Source organism: Pocillopora verrucosa, chromosome 2 (assembly GCF_036669915.1).
Source record: "Pocillopora verrucosa isolate sample1 chromosome 2, ASM3666991v2, whole genome shotgun sequence".
In the NCBI taxonomy this organism is placed as follows: domain Eukaryota; kingdom Metazoa; phylum Cnidaria; class Anthozoa; order Scleractinia; family Pocilloporidae; genus Pocillopora; species Pocillopora verrucosa.
The window spans coordinates 4,472,427-4,499,216 of NC_089313.1; the positions used below are offsets into that span (position 1 = coordinate 4,472,427).

A 26,790-nucleotide genomic window follows, 5' to 3' on the forward strand; every position below is an offset into this window, starting at 1 on the left:
GGACTGGTAACCAATCAATTAGCCCTCTATCCGCTATCGTACCAGACATTTCAGCAATATTTTTTAAAACGTTTTACAGCTAATTTTGTAGTTCAGATCTCTATAACAAGTTTTGGAACTAACATGGTATGTTAAAAAGGATTTCTCACTACATGGTTTCTATTTTCTATCAATCCATCTACCGCTTATTCGTGCATGTTAAGCTTGAATCGCTCTACAAGCTAGCTTACATGACAAGTTTGCTTTTCCACAGTCGATCACTGTTGATGTATATTCTGATTTGTCCTGCCCTTGGTGTTACGTGGGCAAGAGGCGGCTCGACAAAGCCATTCAGCAGTATACTGAAGCTGGCATCACTGTACATTGGCATCCCTACATTATAGACAAAAATACTGCTGAAATGGGAGAGGATTACATGGCATACAATACCAGAAGGTAAAATTGTGACATCTAATCGGTCAATTCAGTCACTGCTTTTTCAGTTTCTTAACCTTTGACCCTTGAAGGTGACTAACATCTAATTTTCTCCTAATAATATCACCCCTGAAATGCACATTAAGGTCATGAGAATAATGGAAATGATCACCTGCTAGGATGAAAGGTGATTGTTAAACAAATTCTCCTTGTCAGCACCTAAGGAATTGTATAGACTACAGAGTGGAGAATATGCATACTTATGATTGGTTGTAAAGGGTTAAAAAGATGGTATATCTAGAAACAGATAATGAGAAGGACAAACAATCCTTTGGTGACAGGGGAGGGGGGGGAATGCTACATCAAAGATCTAGGAATACCTGAAGGGAATAAATAAATTTCCAATTCAATTCAAAGAGAGTAATGGAATTAATTAGTTTTACATTATTTGCAACTATTAATTCAGAATAGCTCAACATCTCTATAACTTGCACCCTTGAGTGTGATTAGGAAAATCCACTTTTCTTCCTTATGCGAGTCCTCTCCATATACAAGGATGACACAAACAAACACACATGCACAGGCACCCAAGCTGATAAGCAGTGGTACAGAGGGTGGATAGTTGAACTGTTGTACAGCATTTTTTCAAAGGGTGTATAAGACTGCGTAGGGGCGAAATCTTTGCTTGGCAGATGGGTGCCAATAAATGAGGGTAGCCAGTTACCTTCTGGAAAGCCATTTGATCATTTTAGAAAATGATCCAGAGTTGAAACAACAAGAGGCAGAAAGACAGACAGACAGACATACAGTCAAGCAGACAGATACATGTAGATAGACAGATAGCCAGACAGACTTATGCATAGATAAACAAACCAACTCAAAGACAGATGCTGTCAGATAAAAGGACAAATGAATAAATTTGTTGCTAGGTTGTGCAGCAATCAATCAGTTTGACCACTCAGAGTGTATTAGAAACTAGCATACTGACCAAATGACTCTCACTCCCTCCCCTACTAATCTTATTAGGAGGCAACACAGCCAAATGGTTAGGGTGCTGGACTTGTAATCTGGTGGGCCTGGGTTCAAGTCTTCCACCCTGCCAATCACTGAATTTGTTCTCGTTAACCCTGAGTTCAACTCCTTGGCTGTGCTGTTTAAATAGCCAACTGGTCTGCCTCCTGCCAGTTGGGATTTTCAAGTAATTTATGTTTATTTCAGTCATTGTAGAGCACTTTTTGATAGCAATAGAAACAGGGCTATATAAATAACGTATTATTATTGAATGATGGACTAACTGATTAAATTTAGGTGGGGAGGTGATGGATGGACACGATCACTCAGAAGGGCTGGACAACAGGATGGATTAGGATTCAAAAACTGGAAAACATGGCCAAATTCTTTACATGGTCACCGCCTCATTCACCTGGCTGGGATGCAGAAAGGACCGGAAGGACAAGGAAAAGCTAAAGATCTCCTACTGCGCATGATCTATGAAGATGGCAAAAAATTAATGTTAGTGACACTGGTACACTGATTGAAGCTGCTAAAGAACTGGGCTTGGAAGGTGCAGAGGACTATCTCAAATCTTCCTCTGATGTAGATTTGGTTTTGTCTCAAGATTCATTTGCAAAATCTCAATTGAGAATATCTGGTGTGCCCTACTTTGTCATATCAAGTGACAATAAAGATAAGAAGACAATATCTTTGTCTGGAGCCCAAGGTACTGAGCAGTTTTTAGCAGCATTTAGTCATATGACAAAATAGATGCCATTGGACATGTAATTATGAACAGTTGTGACAATTAACTACTGTAAAAACAATTGCCAACTGATCAGTCAGAACTCCACTTGTGTTAGAGATACATGATGTACTGGGTGATAGAGGTGATAATTGATGTGATTGATGTGATAGAGGACACATGATGTACTGAGGCTTAAGTGGGTAATGTATATTGACTGCAGCTGTAATTTAGTGTGAATCCTCTACAGCCATGGGGGGCAGTGGCTCTTATCTAACTTTCTTGTCCTTGCAGCAATCAATGTCAGAATCCACACAACAAAAATTTTATTTTCTGAAAAGAAAATTTTATTATTGAATAAAGGGATAAACAACTCAAAGGGTAATAATTATTGCACTTAATGCTGGACACTGTTTTTGAATGATGAATCTAATATAATATTGGTTGCAACTCATCACTTAAATAAATAGTTTCAACAAGTCATGGAGAAGCTTTGCTCTCAATCTTTCTCAAAAAACTTTTAGTGGTCCATTTGTTGGCAGTTCAAGAACAATCATACCAGTTGAGTAGCCCTGAAGCAAGTGATTTGAAATAAGGGAACACTATCCGTGTGTCTGCGATTAACATATATTGAGCATCGGACAGAAGTCCTCTATGCAAGTTTCATGTTGTCCACTATGTACACACTTCAGTTAAACCCACAGTTAATGGTCCCAGGGCTTCTTGCAACTTTGCACCAGTTTTTCACTGTGGAGTAATTTTGCAAATTTTAAATCGGAACCATTTACGAGATGTAACACCTCTCTGCCTGCTAGACACACTCTCTGAGCTTTCTTTCTCGGTGTCTTCTTCGCAGTTGGATGTACTGTTCCATGAAGAAACGGAATTGGAAGACTGTGCTGTAGAACTACTCTTTTCAATCCTCTGATCTTTAGGCGTTTGGGCAATATCGTTTTCATTGCAACTAACGCTGGATTCTTCAGACTCTACTAAAGTACTGGAACTATCCCACAAGTTGGTAGAGGGAGGAGTCCTTGCCATCACGTGGAGCTCGTTTTGCGCTTTCACAGTGGTTGACTTACTCACTCTGTAGGGGCGATGAAATCTTAGTCTCCCCAGATCTTCCTCAGAGGATGTAGAGCTATACCACGGCGTAACAGCAGCAAGTCTTGGAACTCCAGCTACGTACTCATTTTTGGTTTCATCCTTCCCGTGATTATCTCCCACGGTGGTTGAAGAGCCCGATGAGTTCGTGGAAGAACTCCTTGTCTTTGTTACCCTCGTTTTTTCCTGGACTGACAGGACATATCTGAAGTGATAGCCAGTGCTCGTTCCTGGGGTATCTTCACCCAGGGTGGCGGTAGATGGCCGGCTACAGCTGGTGGCGCCATCATCCGATCTGCTGTCAGAATAGTCTTTTGCATCCGCGTTAAAAACCTGCACATCGGTTTTGTCAGGTGGCAAGACTGGAGAGCCACTGTCAGTGTTGCGCAACGCCTTTCTCCTGATGGTATTTTTAAAAATCTTTATGAATTGCACTTTGTTGGTTTGCATCTTTTTATCTCGGCGTTTTTTCCTCAGAAATCGTGGTGGTTTTCTCTCGGCCTTCTCTTCAGTAAGCTGCTCTCTTTTGATGGGCTTTGTTGCCCTGTTGGAAGTGTGAGAGCGCTGCCTCGCCAAGGCCGTGTCTCGGGCATTATCGCCCACTTCTTTCACTGATTTTCTATTCTTGAAACTTGAAGAAGCAGGCCTCTCCACCGGTGGCAATGCATATGACTGAACATCGTTTTTTCGGCCCAGTCCGTGAAGTTGGACAGCTCTGTTTGTGTTTCTAGCCAGCTGCCGTGATTTTTTTGGAAGATTTAGAGCCTCTCCTTGTGGCTTGGAGACGTCATACTCATCTTCCGAATCAAACAACAATGTACCAGACGATGAGGATTCATCATCTGCATCAAAATCAATCGTTGCACATGAATCTCCTACACTTAAGTCCTGTTCGGACTGAAACGAAACAATACTTGAAGCAGGTTGAGCGTGCACTTCAACTGAGGGTATTTGTAGTAATTCTTCACTTTCAACCTTTTCGTTCATTTTCGTATCGTTATCTACTGATTTGTTATTTGAAAATAACAATGTAAAACAGTTTCCCATTTTAGTATCAACCATAACTGGAAGGAAAACACTTGTCGTGTTATTTTGTGACTGTGACGTAAAGTTTGATAGCAACGTACTTGCGTTGAGATTTCGAGTGCGCGCGCTAAATCTTCCTATTTTTTTTTTCATTCTTTTTCGGTGTTTGATTCCTACGTCTGTTTCCTGTCTCGTAGATATTGAATAGAAGTCTATTGAACTAGGGTGTTGTCTCACTTTTTGGTTGCATTCCGGTATACAACTTTTTATCCGTTCTTTTGTGCAAAGCGCGTTGACGTACCTGCTGCAACGTTTATGATGAAAACCTGGTCGCAAAACGCTTACACGCTTCCTCTCGCTCGTGACAAGCGCACGCATGAACTAGCCAGCAAAACGCAAAGGAAAAACATTACTATTTTGTGGGCTTGATTTTCATCGAATCCGCCGTTAGTGAAAATCAGCCGTAATCAATGCGCACACCTCATTCTATCCTAAAAGACTCAGAAACAAGAAAAAAAAACTGCTCTGTATAAATTTCTCTGATTTTATTTACAACTCCAATTAACAATCAAAGAAAATGCCTTAAAGAGGGCTCATCTGTTTTCACGTTCATATCAGGTCCACAAACCAGTGTGGTGCCAGTTATACTAAGGCATTTGTATTCCATAGGATACAGTCATATTTACAAATAAATTAGAGTGTCGACCCTTTTACTCCCAAGATTGCCGTACCAATTCTCCTTTCTTTCTGCCACACAATTCTTACGTTAGTTTAGAGAATTTGGTATTGGATCCACTAAATCCCCTTGTTGATATTTTTCTTTATTCTCATCACTTGTCTGCTTAATATTGTATTGATATTGTAAGGAGAAATTCTGTCACGTCACTCATGGGAGTAAAAGTGTTCAGGGTTAGCGGAATTCTCATCTCCGAGAATAGACAGAACGACAGCTTCGTCGTTTTCATAAAAATCACTTTCGTTAATTTGGTTTCATTGCGAGATAACTTTCTCCATCTGATGCAGATGCCGATTCTCCGGCTGAATTTCCCTCACCTTAAGGGGAGATTGTTAAGAGAAGTATCAAATTAATTACCTATGGTAGTTAAAGAGATGAAGCGCGCGGAATTACATGTGATTGTGTCTAGCAACCTTCTAGAAATCGGAGAAATACAGAGAAAAAATGGGTGCGGCCACGAATGGTCCCACAGTTATCTTCTTAAAGAACGCCTTAACCAATACAACGATCTGTTTCAAATTGAACTCTAGAGTGAACAGACCTCTTGAAATTCTGAGAAATGTCGAAAATAAACCAAAATCAACAATCGGAAAACTACCCATTTGGTAGTAATTTTCGCAGTCACTATTCCCGCGAAAATGCCGGGAAGAGGAATATTTTGCGCGAATGAAATTTAACGATTTGGCGAAAAGTGCTGTCCAATGGAATTAATTTTAGCGAAAGGCGACGATTCCTTACTCCTATTTAAATATTCTAATTCAATAACAGTACCAATAACAGCACCAATAACAGCACTAAACTGAATAATAGGAAAAAAGGGACGGCGTTAACCAGATAAGAATGCCAAAGCATTCTTTGGTCTAAAAGTATAGTAAACGATGGACTGTATGCAATTTGCTAAAATAATTTTTTAACAAATCATGAAATTTTGTGTTTCTTGTTTTCACACCAACCGCTTCTCGCGGGACTTCAATCTCGCGATTGTTCTGAAACAGCGAAAATTGAGTCCTGCGGAAGTTAGTACCAATAAGAGATGAAAAACTCAAAGCGAGCCACAAACGCATTTATAAGTGTTCTGTTTGGTTTCTCTCGACTACTTCTGCGTTTAGTCAGGATGAAAATTAAACCTCGCGGAAAGAAGAGTTCACATACATCTGCTTGCATAATGGAAACCAATCCGAGTCAAGCAAGGCTTACAGTCTATCTAGCTGACTCTTTCTCACTCGTTTTAAAGCCCTAAGCCAACTTTCAAATTCCCCATTACAGTCGTCGTTCATTTGGTTTGGTATTTGTTGCAAGAGCTTGGATGTCGATGAGGGACGTTTCCCTTGGTAATAAGGACAATTTGTCCTGCAACTTGGCCTGTGCTACCCCCACAGATTTTTGACTGCCTTATCACTTCGTAACTTTCCCAGAAGAGGGACTTCTTGTTCCCCTAGTGGACCAGTTCCGTCGGAATTTGGGAGATTCCTTATCGGCCTTCTTCGCTCGGTATGAAGACGATGAGCGCTTGAACGGCAATGGAATGAAAAGGTGCTTACCAGGTGCAGCACCAGACAGAGAACTGAGGGAAGAAGACAGAGACGACCCGGAAGACGCCACCCTCAGGTCCTCAGTGCTAGAGCTGAGAAGTATTGGTTTGACAGACGCAACAGAACCTGAACGTTGTGTTTTTTGATCGGTCGTTGGTATACCATAAACCTCTACTACAGCTTCCAAAAACTTTACAAAGAGCTGCGCACGGTTTGCCTGACCGCTCTGCTCCTGCGGAAAGAAAATTACAAAGATATTTACCCGCACAAAGCTCTATATTCTGACAAATAGCAGGAGCCTTGTTTCAAATGAACCTTGTAATGGCCTAGCTAGCTCTTCATAAAGTTCTCTGTCTCAGTGGTAGACTATAAGACTGCGAAATGCGAAGGTCTGAGGTTTGAAATTCGGAGGGAGACTCAGGTTCGTTCCCACAATAGCTGGAGGTGAACTACATCAATTCAAGACCCAAAAAGGTCACTCTGAACTGAACTGAATCGCATTAATACACAATGCCTACCTTGAACCTCGTGAAGTGACTGAATCCGGAAAATCCAAACGCTGAAAAGCAAAAACACAAGCAAATTAATCTCTCCTTGAAAGAGGACGCCTAAAATTCGCACAGGAGGCCGTCATGATGGCGCGGGCAAAACAAATAATCTCATAACATTGAAAACAGAGACTTCTTCGCCTATAACTGAAATTATTTTATCAACCTCTTCGTTTCTCATCACCTGGAAATTAAACATAATTGCATACGATACATTGATTTTCACTTACTTGATAGATAGCTTGACTTCATAACAGGATCGTCATTTAGCTTGACAGCGCTCATCGAGTGTACAATTGTTTGTATCGCTTTCAGAGTGGCTACATCATCAGAATGGCCGAGCACAATGGATAGATCCGAGTCTAATAGATTATAACTGCAAAAACACAAGAAAAACTTGTCTAGTACGGTTCGCTTGAGACTTTAATGAAGGTCGGCAATAAATTCCCCTCTAAGAGCAGGTCTTCGTTATTTCAGCTGCAGCACGTGCGTTTTTTCGCCTGCGAGAAAAATTTGACGTGAGAGGTCTGGCACTAATAATGAGGGCCGACGAGGATGCCATTGTTTTCCAAGTACAGTGCCAGACCCCTCACAGACCTCTCACCGGACGCTTTCAACTTCCCCAAGGGCGAAGAGACGCTTGTGCTGAAGAGTTAAAAATACTATTTGGCACTGATTCGTTTTCCTCTCTTCTTACTACTATGCCGTTCCTGTTGAACTAGTTTAGATAATTTAGTGTCAGATCAAGCTGTCTTTTGTCATGATTTGTTAGCTGGGTAATGTGCTAATATCGTAAAAATGAGTTACATGTTATATAAGTATGGAAATAAAGGTTAGCGATGTTACACAGTACCTGCGCCAAGTATTTGGGCAGCAGTCAAGACTAAACTAATACAGGGTATTGAAGGTTTTCTGGACCAATCACAGACCGAAGTAAAGCAATACCAGAGCAATATCGGACTGCTTTCGACAATTGATCGAAAATTACTCTATGGGCCTCTCCTGCTTTTGAAATCATAATTCTCATTGCCTCGCGATAATGTTAACTTTGTTTTTGATTGGTCTCTGTGGTTTCCTTGTTTTGGTTTCTCGACGATCGATAAATAAGTATAGAAAGGGTTGGCGATGTTTCGCTGTACCTCCAACAAATATATGGGGGTCGCAGTCGAGACTAAGATAATACAGAGTAATAAAAGTTTTTGGAGTACTCACATAACAGGGAAAACTCCAGGGAATACCAAACTAGCCTCCGCTAGTACCTCGTACAAATACCGTGATTCTACATCTCCAGTGACGTGCTCGAGCAGCATTGCCTATCAAGAAACCGACGGATAAAATCATTAAAACTCGGGTCTCGCTGTTAACGGAAACTCGCCCACACATAACTCGTTTGACCTTCGACAAATACTCTGTATCTACACTTTCCGAATGCCATCATAAGCCCCGCCCAGAGTCCTCTTCCGACGGAGTCCCGACGGCCAATAAAAGAGAGGCCGCCCACGGAAACTTGGAGGAGAACCGTAGAAAGGGAAATGAGGACAGAGGCTGGACACGTGGGAAGCTTGACCGATTGGCAACCGACAGAAATCAATGGAGTCCTCTGGCCGAAGCCCCATGTGCATGGACGCACCGGGAGGACTAAATAATACTTTCTGGTAAGCGCACGCGGTACTTTTTAGGTGTGCAATTAAGACACTTTCTGATTGTGTAACTTCTAAGTGAAAAGCAAAACTAAAGCAATAATCTATCTTCGCGACGCGCAGTTTAAAACTAATTAAGCCGGCGACACACCTGGCGATTTTGCTCGCCGATCGTCGCGAATTTAATCGCCACGATTTTCTTTGAAGAAAAACTAAGGCAATTCTGAGAAACTTTCGAAACTCAATTTGAAAATTTCTCTGAATCAATTCACCCTCCGGGCAGTTACTTCGAAATTATCTCAACAACCTTACCAACGTGGTCAACAGCAAAGCTTGAGTCTGATTGTCGTTCGCAATGCTTGGATCCAAGAGCATGTTGCGACATTCCGAGGGGCAAACAAAGGCCTGATCACTAGCACTGTCATCAACTGTAATGACTATGGACACTTGATGCTCCGTATTCAAAGATGTTGCGCTTCCGGAGATACTGCCGTCCAGTTTGCCTGGAAAGTGCAGGGTGGGACTCTCGGGCTCTTTTTTGCCACCCGGGCGAAGACTGGCGCGAACTTCCTCAGATACAGGCAACAAAGCTACGAGGAATAATAAAATAATTCGGTTTTATCAACTGAGTTGATGAAGTAAATTAGCCACGGTAAAGAGTTTCTAAGCTGACGTTTCGAGCGTCAGCCCTTCGTCTGAGCGAGGAATACTAGTCAAACATGATAATTTAGAAATACCATAGTCAAGTTAGAAGAAGAATTGTAACTGAACTTTTTAATCGTAGTTTTCCCACAAAGAACTACGGTGCTCGCGGTTTGTCTTTCGTTAGACGTGATATTTTCAGAAGCAGACCTAAAACTTTGAGCATCTTGGAACATCTTGAGCATTTTGACCATCTTTGAGCATGTCAATCTAGTTCATTGTTTAGTTTTTATCATAATCATAATTAATTACTATTAAGGTTTTACTGGATCTTAAATTACTACAATTTTTGCAAGAGCATTGAGATGCTGATGATAAAGGTTTTACTTCAAAAGAACATAAATACTACCGAGTTTTCACGTCTTTCGCACTTCACAAACTTTTCGCAACACAACGTTTGCACATAGCAAAACCAACTTTAGCTTGAAGGGGACTACAAAATATTAGTTCGGTACAACAGGAAAAAACAAAGGAGGCAAGGATAAGCCATGAAGGACGAGGATGACAGGTAATGAAGTAGATGAAAATGGTATGCAAAGACGAACTTTAAAAAACACATCGCTGTCATGAGTAAGAAGCTTCTTTTCAATCGTGTCGCTTACTGTAGGGAATATTTGGTCATGTTTCCCAGAGACACTGAAGATTCGCAAGTTGAATTAACAAGAGATTTGTTATCGCGTAAAAACCCCCTAACCTTGTCACAGCGATACCCAAGAAAGCACACGTCAGGTAAAACGACTTTTTGTAATCACATGATCAGAAATTCGAGAAATTCAGATAATTAATAACTTAGTAACAAAAGGAAAATAAAAGTCACAAATTCTCAAAAGCTGTCACGTGGCAAGTCACTCAGTGCCACAACGCTCTCCACACTTACCAGCCAAATATGCCAGATTTTCTTTGTTGACAATAAAAGAACCACGACTGCAAAGAAATTAAGATTTTATCAGTTTCCTTGAGTTGACTGTATCCAGCGTAATAGGATATTAGTATTATCAACGGAGTTGATAACGTAAATTAGCCACCGTAAAGAGTTTGAAAGCTGACGTTTCGAGCGTCCTTACTTTACCCTAGTACAAAAGGAAACTTCGTTGGCAGCGGTGGGATTCGAACCCACGCCATCGAAATGACTGGTGCCTTAAACCAGCGCCTTAGACCGCTCGGCCACGCTACCGTATCCACTCTTTCTACGGTCAGAGCGAAACGTCTAACGCTGACGCTCGAAACTCTTTACGTTGGCCAATTTACGTTATCAACTCGGTTGATAATACTACATTACCCTGTTATACTCTCCCACCAACGCAGCACCCCATTTTTCTAGAAACATACCCCTTTCATTCCCTTTATCTAACGTTATTTCGATAGACTACATTGACATGCCACATTACAATTTACAGAGAAAAGCTAAGGACCTTTAGGCCGCTAAGATAGAGTAGCATATAATTTCTCCTTACAGTATCGCTGGTGGATCAAAATTTGAGGTCATGAGAAGGAAGGAAATGATCATCTAATACTTTAGCCCCTTAGAGTGAGTAGCATATAGTGTCTTCTTACAGTATCACTGGTGGATCTAACTTTGAGGTCATGAGAAAAAAAGGAAACGATCACCTACTGGAGAAGCTGTTGATTGTTGTACAAATTCTCCTTTTCAGTACCATAGGAAATGTATATGTACCATCAATCATGCAGAATATTAGCATGCAGGAAAACACACGTGACCATGATGCATCTGATTGGTTGAAAGGGTGGCACATTTCCTCAGACCAATCACAGAGCAAAGGAAGAAAAAATTAGTGCACTCCCATTTTGTTTTCACCAATCAGATGCAGATAATCATATCCACTCCATACCTACCCTGTTTTACGTTTGCTTGTGATGTTATACATCAAGTTCAGGATGCGAATGGCACGAGCAGAGGAGGTGGCCTGGGGATGATATACTCCTGAGGAAAAAAAAAAGGACATAAGTTTTGGTGGATCAAGACTATTTCAACTGTCCAGTAACTGTAAGGCAAAGCGCACGTGTTACTACATTCGTTGTGTTTCCCTCTTTTGCCTCATATTACTTATCCTGGTATATATAGAAGCTCCCTCCCTACCGACACCAAAGCAAGTCAAAACAGCCAACAAGAGATAAAAGTTGTAACTAGACAAACAGTTCCATACCTTTCACGAGGTGTATCATCAGCGCAAAGTGGAAATTGTTTGAAAAGTGAAGACCCACAAAATGGTCCATTTGCTTACAGTGAAACTCTAACAGAGGTTCCTCGCGTACCGCCATCAGAACTTTGTCCACAGACTGGAGAAGAAAGAAAATAGAGACAAAATTTTAGTCAAGTTATTTTTTATCCTAAAGTGTCTCCCTAACGTTACACGTGAATGGTAGCGTGGCCGAGTGGTCTAAGGCGCTGGTTTAAGGCACCAGTCATTTCGATGGCGTGGGTTCGAATCCCACCGCTGCCAACAAAGTTTACTTTTCTACCAGGGTAAAGGAAGAAGGGCTAACGCTCGAAACGTCAGCTTTAAAACTTTTATACAGCTACTTAAAAAAATAGCATCTATTTTGTTCCAAGAATGGATGGTCTCTAGCAGCAGACTCACTGTAATTTCCTACATTTTTCACGAACCTCTGATTCAAAGGCACCATGTGTTTCCATTGTTATAAGGCTCTGCTCCAAAAGCGCCAAACCACAAGGATATAGAGACACTTCAGACAGCTGAAATGAAAGATTAATACCAAAGCATTACGCACGGGCTATAAAGATCTCAAAGGTTACAAAAAAGTGTTCAGTGCCTTTACCTGAAGCACAGCTATAGCAATCCAGAAAAATGCCTTGTGGAACATGGAGTCCTGAAAACGATAAGATACACTTGCTAGCGCGTCACAAAAATGACACAAAAATAGACAGACTGATATTATCAGATAGGCAGAGAGGCAGAGAGTGAGAATCTAACAGAAGACCTAACAACAGATAGACTGAATGACTGACTAACTGACAGACAGACAAAAGGACAGACGGACAGACAAACAGATCACAGATAATATAACAGACTGAATGTGACTGCCTGACTGACTGACAAATGAATCAAGGAGTAACTTTCTAGAGAAACTGTGGTACTGTGTAAGTGGGGGTATAGCAAGCTAATTTGGTTTCATCAACTAAGCTGGTAATGTAATCACTGTGACGAAGGGCTAACGATCGAGACGTCAGCTACAGAAACTCTTTCCGGCGGCCAATTTACATCATCAACCCAATTGATAAAAACCAAATTATCTTGACTGCTGGCAGACTAACTAGCTGAGATACAGACAGAAAGTGAAAGAGACAAAGAAAAGACAGAGTCACAAACAGATTGAATATATCACTGACTGACTGACTAGCTGACTGACAGCCAAAAATTACGAATAGAAGGCTTTAAATAAGTTCCACTATTCGGGCCGGTGAGATTTCTACCAGCATCTTTAAAAGACTTGTTATAGATGACTGAACTCACCTTACAAAGAATCACCTGAAGTCTTGAGAGACACATGAACGCCGCCTCTATTAACACGAGGTCGTTATATGAGCTTAGAGCCTGTGGAGGGAACAAGTTACATATCAGCGGAGCATGTAATTGGGCTTCCCTTCTTAAATAAAATATCTAAAATAAAAAAAATAAAAAAAAAGGAAATAAAATTCAGTCAGTACATATAGCAAAAGAGAAGACGCTTTTACCATGATCAACACTTGTAGCAATTTCTGCACAAGCATGTCGTTGGCTTCTTTGCTGATACAACCAAGAACCACAATAGAACGTGGTTGAAGTGCTGGGTTGAAGTCAAACGCAAACCTGCAAGATAAAGGTGTAGGAAACGTGTGATAAGAAACTGAACAAACTGGTTTCACAATGATCTAACTTTTGTGAGGGGTAGCGTGGCCGAGTGGTCTAAGGCGCTGGTTTTAGGCACCAGTCATTTCGATGGCGTGGGTTCGAATCCCACCGCTGCCACAACTTTACTTTTTTTAATATCCATTTGGAAAAAAATCGCTTGGGCACACCAATGGAACAGCATAAGCGAAAATTGAACTTACTTTGAAGCGAGTTCTGTCCATTTCTTTAGCCAAGTGCATTCTGGCATATCCTTCATGCAACTCTGTGAGACAAAGAAAAGTCGAATTGAACAATTTTGAATCAGAATTGACGCTTGCAGTTATTTGTCTGACGGGTTAGGCGTGTTGCGTATTCTTATAAAAAAATCATCACTTATGAGCTGAAACAGAACTTAAACAACGGCGACATAGCTAGGGAAATTCCGAGAACTATTGAAGAAATATCATTTACAAACTCAAATAAACCTGAAGGCTAACTTTTTCTTAAATTTTAGTTTAAATAATATTTAAATAAGGTAATATTCTAATTGAGTCCAAGACTACTCGAAAAATTGCATGGCATATCTTTTTCCACATAACACGCACGTTAACGAAAAAACTCCAGCAAACTTCTAACCACTGTCTTGTTAAATTATAGCATGGTTCAATCCGCAAACAAGGAGTAAAGCGATAAGTTACCTCCATTATTTCAAGTAGGAGGTCAGTGACAGTCTCCATGGCGGTCATGCTCAGGGGCTCTCCTTCCCAGTCCCTCAGCGTGTACCTGCCTTGGTATGTTGCTTTAAAAGCCCTGACTGCTGGTGTCTTCACTTTTGAGATGCCTTTAGTTGAAGGTGAAATAATTTGTTTTTTAAAAAGTAAAAAAAAAAATTAAATAAAGAAAAATAAGAAGAAGATGAAGCACAGGAATCAACTAACTCTTTGACTCCAAAGATTTGATTGACAATTTCGTACTCAAATTGCTTCACACTTCAGGAGAATCTGGTTTTCTTATCGCCAATGAGATTCTGGATTCTCATCATCTGTTTGCTAATTCTTGAATTGATATCCTTAAGGGGAGTAACATGTTGGTCTCTTCTGGGAGTGACACCACACTGATAGGTGTTTGTTTCACTTACCAAAAAGAAGATAAAACTTGGGCGACGAAAGCTCGGCCAACCGCATGCGAAGAAGCCGATGAGTTTCGTCTAAGAAAACAAATTCATACAGAAGCTCAATAACTGATAGTGGACTAACTTGAGATGAGGAATCTCACGTTTTAAATCTCATCCAATATCTCACTCTTCACTGAGTTCGTTTATATGCACCACGTGCCAGCTGCCACTGTAGAATATTCGAGTGGTACACTAAAAGAGATAATACCCAATCGTTCCTCTATGTTCTTCGTTTTAATTAAGTTCAGTAAGTTTTGTTATGGAAGAAGAGTTAAAATTCCGGTCTTGTGGTGTTGTGCAAATAACAGGGAAAAGTTAACATCCAAAGCAATAAACGGTACCCTTTTGCAAATATTTTCCTGCGCTCTGTAGGAAAATAGTTAAGGTATAAAAACACGTTTAACTTCAATTTGCGCCCACGCTTGTACACTCCTTCTTAACCATAAATGCCCCCCTAAGCTGAGACTACAAGTACAGAAATCATCCAGCAGGTTGGCTGCAGGAAAGACGCATGAAAAAATTCAGGCTTCGACGAGATTCGAAGCTACACTCTCATTTGAAAGGGACTACTACCAACTAAGAATGGTACACAAGAAAGAAATTGATCTTCGTAATTGGGCTGTGATTAATGAAATTGCAGAAAAAAGATCTGAAAAACATTCTCTCTTGGTTATAACTAAGTTATGAGCAAATAATAACTGAGCGCAAACATTCGAGCATATTTTTGCGTCGAATTGGTCTAAGCAATTGTGAAATCAAATGCTGGGGATTTCGCCGGAATAGCGTATTATGTACTCACCACTGAACTTGATACAGGAACACGTACAGAGAGACTGGATAATGTTAATGACCAGGCCATGAATTGAGGCGCGGATGGTTGGCGGACCAGTGGAGACGAGAAGAGTAACGAGATGAAACAAGTACGGAATATGACTGGCAACTGTCAGCAAAACAAACAGACAAATAAACAAAGAGGGTGTTAGAGAGTGATAACATCAAGGGGCGTAAAACCAAACAAACTGAGTAATCATCACAGTTAAACATGGGCCGGTTGTTTACACAGAGTTCACCCGTTGTTTAAGCACAATCACAAAACGATTGGGTCTGTTTCTGCATCTGATTGGTTGATAAAGTAAGGTCTCTCCGTACATGGCGTGTAAATGGTAGCGTGGCCGAGCGGTCTAAGGCGCTGGTTTAAGGCACCAGTCATTTCGATGGCGTGGGTTCGAATCCCACCGCTGCCAGCGGAGTTTCATTTTGTACCAAGGTGAAGGAAGTGGGGCTAACGCTCGAAACGTCAGCTTTGAAACTCTTTACGGTGGCCAATTTACACAATCAACTCGTTGATGATACTTAATTACCCCGTTATACTCTCCCACCGACAGAGCACCACAGTTTATTTCCTCCCATTTCGTTTCCTTTTCAACTTTGTTTTCTGGACCAATCACATTACGAAGTAAATCGAAACCAATGTAATTCTGGATTGTTTTGTAAATTCAATTGAAAATTGCACTAAGGAGGGTAAGGCAAGCTGTTTTTTATCAAAAGAAGCCCCCTACCATCCAGACAGTCGTTAAATGAAAGCATAAGCAGATATCTTGTAAGGATAGCAATGTCGTCCCACATAAGATGTTGTTCAAGACGGACAGTCGGAGAAATAAAGGTCTTGCTGATAAGCTGAGAACAAAAAATGTGGAAATAACACGTTAGAGGAAACTCGATACTTTCAGTCTTTTGAAGAGAAACTCCGATCAATTATAAAATGCTCCTAAAATTATCATCAAGGTATCTTTCCATTCATATAGTCTGGTCGAACAAAAAGAACTAGTTCTTAGCGATGTAAACGAAAGCGGAAGTCCACTTTATGTGAACGCACCCGCGCGTTGCGCTGTCACGCGCGTTCTCAGTGACTAGCAGATTGCAAACTGGCTTTCGTCCTATCTGTTATATTTGGAAATCAAATCTCTTCTCCAAGAGTATTCCGCGTGAAAACTGACTCGTCCTACTCATGGGACAAGCGTAGGAGATAATTTCTACCAGAATAGAAAAAACTATTTCTGTCAGTTCTCAAAACTAGCCCCGTCTATTTCCGGATAGGACGGTCTAGCAAGCCAGTTCTGCTTATAGACTTTTACGTCGAGTTAAGAACCCAAAAGAGAATGGGTTACCGAGTCGAGCCTCCCAATGACCTTGCGTGACACAATTTGTACATTAGCTGACGCCAAAGCCACCGCAGTGTCTGCCATAACTTCTGCCTTTACAGAACCCAGGCCTCCTGTAGCACTGGCCTGAAAGATACAAAATCATTATGACACATCCAATAAGATGGACAAAATGAAGAGATGTTGGGACCATGTACTCTTGAAACAATTGGACAGGAAATTCAAAGTATCATGTATATTTCTGAATCAAGATCAGTATCTAAGAAACTGCGCGCCTACCCCTCCCCTTACCCATCATTAATCCTAACTTGCTATCAGGTGACTGTCGTTGGGTCAAGGGAGGGGTAGGTACGCAATTGCTCGGATGCGGACATTGATCCAGATTCCCTTATCCACCCCGTCCACACAACCCCCCCCCCAAAAAAAAAAATGCAGTGAGACGTCGGATGACTGCAAATTGAAGTCGACCAAAAGCGAATTATTAGAAGAAATTGTGGTTCCTTGACAGTTTTCTTTCAGTTGGTTCCACTATTTATGCCTTGCAAATGTGGACAGTATTCACAATTATTAAGAACAACATTTTGTGGCAGGTTCTCGAGAATAAAGGTTTAAGAACACCCAACGTTTTTATGGGCAGGACCGTTAATCACCACAAAAAAAGACTCAAGAGACATTTTAATGAATAACATGAATGTCTGCCCCGCGTTGAACATCTGTCGAAAACCTCGAGATCTAGATGTTAACGAGTTAACTCTAGTCATGAGACGTTATCATTCGCTTCGCGAACCATTGGAGTCTGTCAAGAACGTATACCTATACAATCCCACATTCATAAAATTGAAAAGAAAGAGGGAGAGACATAAGCAACAAGAAACAAGCGAAAATACCTTAATGAAGCAGTCAAGGACTGTATCCAGTAACTCGGTCACTTTACCCACATTTCCCCAAATTGTCGCTTGAACAGACGGATACATTGTCTACAACAGAGATGCAACAGCTTTGTTAGAGTAACTTTATACTGAATGTCGGTAGTACTCTACGATTGCATGCATAGTTTTTCTTCACTTTGTTACGTGATTGATCCACAAAACAAAGTTCAAAAGGACACTAAGTTGGCAGCGGTGGGATTCGAACCCACGCCATCGAAATGACTGGTGCCTTAAACCAGCGCCTTAGACCACTCGGCCACGCTACCAGTTATACAGAATTAATGGAGACACCTTAGGTTAAAAAATGACTTCGCTGATGAGTTGGACCTATTTTCTCAAAAAATCGAAATTCCCTTCATCAAAGTTACCAAACTATGGAAGTCATGCTGGCAATAATAAATCTCAAGGTAACTCACCCTCGACAAGTTACAGAAAAACGTTGAAAACCTGACATTATATACAACAAGCCATTTCCAAAATGCCTAAAGCCCTTCTTTCGAAACAAGCGCAAGTGCACAATCTTTGATATGAAAATGTTTTGTTATTCTCGTGCAAAAAACATCATTTTCACAACAACAAAGAAAAAAAGGTCTGGTATTCAGCCTCGTTTTGAAAGTGAGGTTTCTTGGAACTCGGGATTGGTGTTTAGATTCGGTACTCGCGTTTCAGGCAAAAGTTTGAGATTGCTTTTTTCAAAAAAAAAGTTTATTTCTTCTACTAACGATGTTACAAAAGTAGAAGGATTTAATATAATAAGCTGAATTATAAACGCTTTTTATTGGTTACTACCTATGATCTATTGAAGGACAAAGCATAGATGACGTCACCATTACCAATATTTTGCTCTTTTAATCGTATACAAGACATTCCATTTTGCTTTGGATCTGTACTGTAATAGATCATAGAAGATGTCGACACTTGGTGCAGTGTCAGTGCCGCTTTTTTATTCTTACCACATTTTGACATCAAGTGTGATTTATTACTGAACAGACTCACGGACACTATTGGTGAAGGAGACTTTTCGCAAGTACAACATTTCTATTACTGTGACACTACTTACTCCTTTTTCTTTCACCGTTAGATTTATGAGTTCTTCAAGGATACGGGTCATTTTCACTTTCTGAGGATCATCCGCCGGGAACCGACAAAATCTGAAAAGAAATAAATAGGTAGAAAGGCTTCGAAGTCTGAAAACATTACCAAGTTTTTATGACGACTCGTTCGCAAGGTCAGTCATCAGTAGTACACGTAACCCCACGAACCAAGCTTATTTTTTTTGCCGCCTTATCGCGGTAAAACAATAAGAAATGCATAGCAATGGCATTCAGAAAAATTACCGGGCCAAAGTTAAAACGAATTCGCTTAGAAACAATTTGATAATAGCTCTGTTTCCAAGAAACTTGATTACCCTCATTACAAGAAAATCGAAAATCAACAGCTGCACAGTAAGGTGCTTGGATCATTGTGCACAAAATACCTAAATAATTAGACATTTATTCCAACAAGGAAGGTCTCCCGTGCTTTATTTACTATTTGGTTTAACGCTACTCTCACATTAACAAACCTTGCAAGGTTTGGTAACCATGGTGCCATGTATTCCAGACACAAATGTTTCAACTCATAATCTGACTTCACAAAACCCGCAATGCATTCTTCCAGGAACTGTAAGGGTGGAAGACAAGAGAGGAAAAAACTGGTTTGATGAACGAAAAACAAACAATGATTAACAGCTATATTAGCAAGTGGCTTCAATAAACTCCTTCCCTAACCTCAAGAGTCAGTTGTGGTTCTCTAGCAGCAAGTTTTTCACTGATTCCAACAATGAACAGCGTGTTGTTTGCAGGGATGCACAGACCTGAGAGATAAAATGATGTTGACACTTGTTACATCGAAAAATTTCGATGTAAAAGTTCTTGACGTAACCATAGTTTCGATCGATGTTTTTGCCTCAGCATTTATTCTGTACCATAACAAAACTTTCAGCATTTTCTTTTGACGAAAAAAGAAAAACACTTGGTTGATGAAAAACATCAGCAACGGTTCTTTTTGGGTGTAGTTAGAACAAGTAAACACCTCAACCCTTTGACCCCTAAGGGTGATTAGCATCTAGTTTCTCCTTACAATATCACCTCTAAATCGAACATTATGGTCATGAGAATAAAGGAAATGATCAACAACTCAAGGAGCTTTTGATTGTTGAACAAATTCCCCTTGAGAGCACTTAAGGAAATGTATAGAGAACAATATGGAGAATATGCATACTGATGTTACCTGTTCCTTCCAAGAGTCTTTCCTCAATTTTCAAGTTGAACGACTTTGTCACAGAACACAAAAGATTGTAGGCAGCCAGGCGAAGACTGGGATCTGATGTACCAAGATTCAACAAAGCCTACAATGGAAAAAAGATAACCGACTTTATCTCAAAGTCAACTTCTACAGCAACTGTCAATATCTTGTGATATGGAGTAAACAAACATAAGAGAGGACAAAAGCACATGTAAACTTTTTCAAATTTCTCAACGGTTGTATATAATCAATGACAGTGAAGATTGCTTTAATATTCAGTACTACATAATGTCTTACCATGTTCAGTAGCGTTCCTGGGACATCTTTGGGCTTAATCTTCTTACTTGTAGTTGTGGATGAGTCCTGGAAAAAGTAAACAGAGATAATCACAATGCACTGAAAAACATCGACAACAACAATAACAACAACAAAGAGGTATAATAGGACGTTTATAACGCACTGATTATCACACTGCCCGCTTAAAGCCATTTGTAACGATAATGAAAATAACCCCTTTAGCCGTGGTAAAAAAATTTTCTGCTGGTTACCTGGTTATCTGCAGAGATGATATTAGGATTACAGGAAAAGAAAGTAAACTCACAGTTTATAAAACGTTTTTTAATTCGTTGTCGTGAGACAAAGACCAAAGTAATCACCACAGCTAATCAGGACAAAGAAAATCATGACGGCAACCAATTAGAGCTCGAGCTACCGGGAGCGCGGGAAAAAGTGAGCGACCAAGTCCCGATTTATTTGAGTTCTGTATCTGATTGGTAGAAATTTTGGCGCGCACTTTATAAACCAATCATGGAGCGTGGTACATACGGGTTGTGAGAGCTGCCATCTGGTCTTAACGTGTGTAACAGCTTGAACAATCTGCTCACTGTCATTACTCATCAGAAGAATCCCTGGACCAACATTGGCCAGCTTTAATAGACACAGGTTCTCATCCTCCACAGCGGCCTAATAAAGGAATAGAAGTGAAAGTTCGATTGTGAAAAAGCCATCATTTCACTCAGTCACTCCGTAAGAACAAGTACTGCTTAAGTATTGTTCATTACTACAAAGATCGCTTTCATTCAAAGTGTACTTTCTTAGCCCAACATTCTCATTGATCCAACTTACCCCCTTAACTTCGGAGGCATAGTACACATCATTGAGGATGCTTGAATACCCTAACACTCTGTGTCTCTCTGGAGTGGTGATCTGCACTGATGTGGGGCCAACCTAAACACGCGACAAAACAAATTTGATAAATGATCAGTAAATGATTATTATGAGTTCTCCAATTGCACATAACACAAAAAGTTATTACCTTGACCAAAACATTGCTCCTGCTCGACACCCTGAAAGCGTGAAAAACCTGTACAAAAAAACCACAAATTTTGTGAACGTCGAGCACAATGTAGCGTATGTCAAAAAAGCTTCGTAATAACAAAACCAAAGGTTAGCACAACGGCCAATCAACAAGTAAAACAAACGACCTGCTAAAGCGCGGGAAAACGCAGGTGACCGAGTCGTAGTTGGTTTCAGTTTGGTATCTGATTGGATGAGAAGATGGCGCGAGTTTTCTCGCCCAATCATAAAGCGAAGTAAAGTGAGACCAAAGCAATCCTGTATTGCGTTGATACTCAATCGAAGATAGCGACAAACGGTGTACAATAAATGCTTACCTTTAAGTCTTCCTCGAGGGACACAGTGGAACTTGGTAACTTAAGTTCGCTTGAACTAATATACTCGTGTAGTTTACTTAGAGACTCACAAACTCGTACTATAGAGCGTCCCTGTGAGAAAATAGAGGAACGTCACAACATATGCACATGAACGACTAAAAATGTAGCTTTATAGACGCTTAGTGACACACTACAGGTTCAGGTACAGCTAGCAACTCATTATAGTGCACAGCACATCATATAAGATAAAAGATATATCAATTTTGCAATGCGTCTTATAAGAAAGCAATCACCTATTTTAAACCTACAGCAGGAGTACTGAACAGCTCCCCAAATGTAATGCATCAACGAGTTGAATGTGTTCTTGAAACAAGGATATTAATAGCACACACGTGTACAGGCACAATGTCTCTTATTACTGGAATAACTTGAATAACTCAATCGAACAAAGCAAGTCTATCTCCGAATTTCGTGGGAGATTGTGTCATACTGATTTTAAGGGGTGAATTTTTTCACTCCTGCCTATAAATTTGATTGCCGATCATTTTTATTCTTATATACTTTTCATAGTCTGGTACATCAATACACTCTATTAGGATCCTCACATATTTGAAATACTATTTTATATATTTTGTGCTTTATTTTTACCTATTTTTCTCAAGTATTTCTTTATTCTCGTGACCTTAACGTGTGATTAGGGGGTGATATTGTAAGGAGAACTTAGATGCTAGTCACTCTTTTGATTCAGAGAGTTGAAGCAAGAAATAACTACCTTCAAAGGAGACAAGTGTCGTTCGTTGTACTTGGCATATTGCCTCAGTGAACTACTGCAGTTATACAAGTACGTTGCTTGGAGATTCTTCACAGCGCCATCTGGTACGACTGTTAAAAGCTTTAATACTGTGGAAGGCTAAAACAAAACATTTCACAGTAATAAATAGTTTGAGTGCCAACGATTTTCTTCGAAGAATCTGAGATTTTCCTTCCGTACTTGAGAATCAAAATTACTTAATGAAAGGTTTCAATCTACACAGTGTTCTGGTTGGTGACAAAATGCAGTGAGCAGAATTGGGAGAGATGGCTTCTTGCTGGAACTTTAGTAACAATAAAACACTTGAGCCAGTTTACACACCCTAATCACTTTCCACAACCTCTGCTCGTTGAAAAAAAAAAACCCAAAAATGAAAATTTATCAAAGAATCAAGTAAGTTATCTGTTACCATGTTAAGTTTAGCAGCAAAAGGACATAAATCTTTCCACTTACACTAAACCTGTTTTCTAAAGTTGTATGGGTAAAGTCAACAACCAGTTCCCAGGGTCTTTCGATGCAGCTTTCCAGTGTTATTAGAGCGTGGTATATGAGAAGTTCATCAGTGATTTGGTCTCCTCTGAAATTCAGAATAAAAGTGTCACTCATCATTAAGTCAGGTCTTCTTCACAGCCACTCAAGGGAAGAAATCAAGGACACCGTAGCGTCCAAGCATGCGCTCTGCATTCCTTTACTGGGATTTTAAAATGTCACTCTTGAAAAGCTTTGGGAAAAAAAGAAAACTTTACACAATACCTGAATCGCCTGGCGATATAGTAGAACACAGGATGTCCACTTTTTGACTTGCCACCCTTCAATAAAAAGAAATCACACTGGCCTTTACCTAAACGTGTTATGTTTAAAACAAACTACTTAAAACCTTAAATGACAGCTGCACAATCTGTAACATATCAAACATTCTACAACGAGTTTTTCCTTCAAAATTGTTGTACAAGTTTATCATAAGCTGAGCACAATCTAGCCACAGTCTAGCACAATCTAGAATTTAATAAATAAAACTTACTTGGAATAACATTTGGACACGATTTTCCACACTTAGAACACACCTCTAAACGAGTTTGAAAGCAAGATGAACGACTTTGCCCTACTTGCTTCAGTAGTGGAAATTTTCTGCATAACATAGTACAGTTTAGAACTGAAATCGCAACGCGCGTATAGAGTTTCCATAAATTTTGTTAGCATGTACCGTCATCACAAAAACATTTATTGTACAAAAAGTCTGGACGTACTTGATAAAACACGTTTAAACTTTTCATGGCTTGTAAATCGTCCCGGCTCTCTTCAGCGTGACGCGCCATAAACTCTTCAAAACGAGCTCCATCCTGCCACCGCCTTAAAAAAGGAACACACACACAAAAAAGAAACATTTTAGTCCACGCTGGGCATAAACAATTAAAATGCAAACAACATCTTAAGTCACCGACGTCAAAGCGCTTTTCAATTGGGAGTCTAAAACTGTCAGTCCAGTAGCATAATTTCAATATATTTCTAGACAGGTCTTGATAAAAGCCTATGAATCTCTGAATACACCCTCAGGATGCAAATGTCTATCGACTTTCAAGCTGACTAACAACAATTTTTCACAAGGAGAACATCGGTAACTTACTTGAAACTAAGATACTTCAAATCAGGTTTGAACTTACAGATGTGAAAAATGATTTTTCTGCTGATCAGGTGGTCCAAGATGAGCCAGTAGCGTTGACATTTTCTCAAAAGGTCTTCTACCAAACGTCTTGAATTCACTGTAAGACACAAAGGGATTTGCTGCTTAACCCTTTAACTCCCAAGATCTGATTGTTAATTCTTCCTTCTAGCAGCTACACTAATAGCAGTAATATCAACTGAGCTGATAACGTAAATTTGCTATCGTAAAAAGTTTTAAAGCTGACGTTTCGAGCGTTAGCCCTTCATGAGAGTGAATCTAGGCAGATCATTGCTAACCTCTTTGTGGCAAGATAAGTCCCAATCTTTTCCTGATGATCCCACAAGAGTTTATGGAGACTCAACACACTACTGTCACTAATAAAAGAATAACTCGTGCTATCCTCGTCTCTCTTTGAAGGACACTTCGATGAAATGGCGTTAAAAAATCTGAAAATCAAAACAGTATCATATCAAGACTACTAATCTTATTGATAATGGAGGTTTTAAAATGGACTGCTGTAACAGTTGGTGATGTGTTTTTTGGGGGGCAACTTTGCTAAGTTCATAATTTTGAAGCTCAGGTTAAAGTTTCAAGTCAATCTTTGCTAAAATCCAAGAGGCACTAAAAGCTTCGGATTATCTATGATACAAAATGTCCCACGGCTTTTAAATCCAGTTTTTGTCTTTTAATTAAATGCCAAGTTCGTTGCTGAATTGGTCACCCTTGAAATTTATCGCCAAAATATGTAACTTATCATAAGTCTTGTCTTCGTTACAGCCTAGGAAGTTTAAGAAAACCACGACAGCAACGGAAACGGGAACGTCACAAAACAAAAGGTTTAATGAGCAGAACAATGGCTGTGCACGTGCACAGCTTCACAGTTTTAATGAGAAGAACAACGTCTGTGCACGCGCACAAGTTCACTTTTAACCGACGTTGTCCACGGCGTCGCCGTCGTCGTTTCTTAAGGGACCTTAAGCAAACCACGACAGCGACGGCAACGAGGACATGGAAAAACAATAGATTTAATTAACAAAACAATAGCTCAGCACGTGCGTTTGAAAATTTTGTACATTTCATAGCCGTCCCATGCAAAACAACAACGTGAAATCATCACAAATTGCGTCGTCTGCAAACCGAAACCGCGACGGCAAGTTGTTTTAATTTCCATTTGGAACTCAACGCCTCTTTTATACGTTATGCTGAAGTTGAGGTGTGGCGCCGTATGAGACGGTGAACACATTCAGCCATTTTTGAAATTCTAATTAACGGCAGAAATTCATTTTTAATTGAAGTCTTCACTGGCGTTGCCGTCCTGACTGCTTAAGGTCCCTTTAAACTCCCCAATAGGGAGAACTTATATGTTACCTACGAATCTCGCGATACTCTAAAGTCATTTAGTTTATTTCTCGCTGTCAAAACTATCTTCGAAACTGAATATGGAACACAGCGTTAAAACAGAAGTAGAAATTTAAAAAATTAGCCGTCGTCGTTCACGTTCTCCAGACAACGCAAAGTTTCGTTATTTCACGTTGTTGTTTTGCAGAGGACGCAAAGAAATATACAATGATTTATAGCGCACGTGCACAGCCACTGTTCTGCTCGTTAAACATTTTAATTAGTGACTCCCTAATTAACGCACACCGAGGAAAAATTCCCCAAACTTAAAGAATTTCAGTACTATGCCAACTTAAAGTTCTCCCTAACTCTTTCCATATCAAGAAGTAGACATCACCGAGTGAGCATATCTCATGATTTTCAATACCTTAGCAACGTCTGAAGCTTACTTATAGAAATTCTTTCTCCACAAAATTTCATCCCCCCCCCCAAAAAAAAAAAAAAAAAAACTGTTAAGAGGTCTCCATTTCCGTTCTCAGTGCTTGGGAACCAACAAAGAAGGTCCCAATTAAGCAATGATAACTGAAAACGGGTCAGTTTTGCCGACTTACTTTCTCGCCTTGTCAAAGTTTGCTTGAAGAAAACCGTTAAAAGGTTCCATGTGTTTCTCCTTTGTGAACAGGACATGGTTGGCTAAATTTTGGAGAATCTGAAAAAAAGACCATAAATGGGAAGCAGTTAGAAGAGAGGATCATATCGTAATCAGATAACTCTGAGAAGCTGCCTGTAAGTCTGATAGAGGGACGGGTCAGCTGACTTACAGGTGAACAAAATGACAGACTATTAGACAGACGAATTGACTGGCAGAAGAATCGACTAATTGACGCTCGAGATAGACTCACTGGTAGCCTGACTAGTAGACTGCTGACTTCCTGGCTGACGTAATTAATGATTGGCTGATTGACTGATTGACTGACTGACTGACTGACTGACTGACGACTGAAGAACTGACTCGATGATCAATTGATTGATTGATTGATTGACAAGATTGATTGAATGATGGATTGAGAGTGACTGACCGATCGGTTGACAACATGGACTAATTAATGGACTGACTGTGTGACTGACTACTGACGGACGGACGGACTGACCGACCAACTATGTTTCTCGAGAGCCATTCCCTTACCTTTGACAACAACATCAGTCCTCTCCTTAGCTCCTCTGGAGGAATCTGGTCAACCATCCCTGTGGCGTGGGGTGAAGCTAAAAGATAAAAATGTGTGTAGGTAATCACCAGGAGGTTCATTCTAAGCATAACGAAGAATATTTTTTTCCAAAGAGCAGAAGTAGAAGAGGACTAAAATACACCATTCGGTCACACAATGTGATCATATACCCTCCTATGGAGATGAAATGAAACAGGAACGAAGATAGAGCTTTCAAATTTTAATACATGCCTTGTG

The 26,790-nt window shown here is 40.2% G+C and overlaps 2 protein-coding genes and 5 non-coding genes across 7 annotated transcripts in view; 4 read left to right on the forward strand and 3 right to left on the reverse strand.

Annotated features, from left to right (window-relative positions):
* The first annotated feature begins 23 nt into the window (after positions 1–23).
* On the forward strand, positions 24–2,614 carry LOC131792681 (uncharacterized protein YwbO). Its single transcript, XM_059110091.2, is given in 4 exon segments — positions 24–126; positions 254–435; positions 1,723–1,918; positions 1,921–2,614. Coding segments are annotated over 4 exon segments (639 nt in total). The 5' UTR covers positions 24–123; the 3' UTR covers positions 2,179–2,614.
* A 2,198-nt stretch (positions 2,615–4,812) lies between these two features.
* LOC131792672 (neurofibromin) overlaps positions 4,813–26,790 on the reverse strand; it is a 43,664-nt gene continuing 21,686 nt past the window's right edge. Inside the window, exons 40-75 of the mRNA XM_059110081.2 lie at positions 26,514–26,590; positions 25,939–26,036; positions 24,286–24,435; positions 23,988–24,086; positions 23,574–23,676; positions 23,080–23,135; positions 22,780–22,903; positions 22,288–22,425; positions 21,516–21,626; positions 21,158–21,205; positions 20,968–21,069; positions 20,668–20,805; positions 20,140–20,205; positions 19,828–19,945; positions 19,326–19,411; positions 19,121–19,218; positions 18,617–18,707; positions 17,515–17,604; positions 16,634–16,753; positions 16,025–16,142; positions 15,265–15,405; positions 14,430–14,498; positions 13,990–14,132; positions 13,513–13,574; positions 13,156–13,270; positions 12,935–13,015; positions 12,240–12,290; positions 12,067–12,156; positions 11,606–11,738; positions 11,295–11,382; positions 10,318–10,364; positions 9,051–9,328; positions 8,311–8,411; positions 7,329–7,474; positions 7,069–7,109; positions 4,813–6,782 (exon numbers count right to left, since the gene is read on the reverse strand). Of these exons, the coding sequence (XP_058966064.2) occupies positions 6,414–6,782; positions 7,069–7,109; positions 7,329–7,474; positions 8,311–8,411; positions 9,051–9,328; positions 10,318–10,364; positions 11,295–11,382; positions 11,606–11,738; positions 12,067–12,156; positions 12,240–12,290; positions 12,935–13,015; positions 13,156–13,270; positions 13,513–13,574; positions 13,990–14,132; positions 14,430–14,498; positions 15,265–15,405; positions 16,025–16,142; positions 16,634–16,753; positions 17,515–17,604; positions 18,617–18,707; positions 19,121–19,218; positions 19,326–19,411; positions 19,828–19,945; positions 20,140–20,205; positions 20,668–20,805; positions 20,968–21,069; positions 21,158–21,205; positions 21,516–21,626; positions 22,288–22,425; positions 22,780–22,903; positions 23,080–23,135; positions 23,574–23,676; positions 23,988–24,086; positions 24,286–24,435; positions 25,939–26,036; positions 26,514–26,590 (3,986 nt within the window). The 3' untranslated portion in view covers positions 4,813–6,413. The remainder of the gene's footprint in view (positions 6,783–7,068; positions 7,110–7,328; positions 7,475–8,310; positions 8,412–9,050; positions 9,329–10,317; positions 10,365–11,294; positions 11,383–11,605; positions 11,739–12,066; positions 12,157–12,239; positions 12,291–12,934; positions 13,016–13,155; positions 13,271–13,512; positions 13,575–13,989; positions 14,133–14,429; positions 14,499–15,264; positions 15,406–16,024; positions 16,143–16,633; positions 16,754–17,514; positions 17,605–18,616; positions 18,708–19,120; positions 19,219–19,325; positions 19,412–19,827; positions 19,946–20,139; positions 20,206–20,667; positions 20,806–20,967; positions 21,070–21,157; positions 21,206–21,515; positions 21,627–22,287; positions 22,426–22,779; positions 22,904–23,079; positions 23,136–23,573; positions 23,677–23,987; positions 24,087–24,285; positions 24,436–25,938; positions 26,037–26,513; positions 26,591–26,790) is intronic.
* Trnal-aag (transfer RNA leucine (anticodon AAG)) lies at positions 10,533–10,614 on the reverse strand. The gene has a single exon. It is a non-coding gene; the product is annotated as a tRNA-Leu (tRNA).
* On the forward strand, positions 11,821–11,902 carry Trnal-aag (transfer RNA leucine (anticodon AAG)). Its single transcript has one exon. It is a non-coding gene; the product is annotated as a tRNA-Leu (tRNA).
* Trnal-uag (transfer RNA leucine (anticodon UAG)) lies at positions 13,348–13,429 on the forward strand. Its single transcript has one exon. It is a non-coding gene; the product is annotated as a tRNA-Leu (tRNA).
* Trnal-aag (transfer RNA leucine (anticodon AAG)) lies at positions 15,628–15,709 on the forward strand. Its single transcript has one exon. It is a non-coding gene; the product is annotated as a tRNA-Leu (tRNA).
* Positions 17,741–17,822, reverse strand: Trnal-aag (transfer RNA leucine (anticodon AAG)). Its single transcript has one exon. It is a non-coding gene; the product is annotated as a tRNA-Leu (tRNA).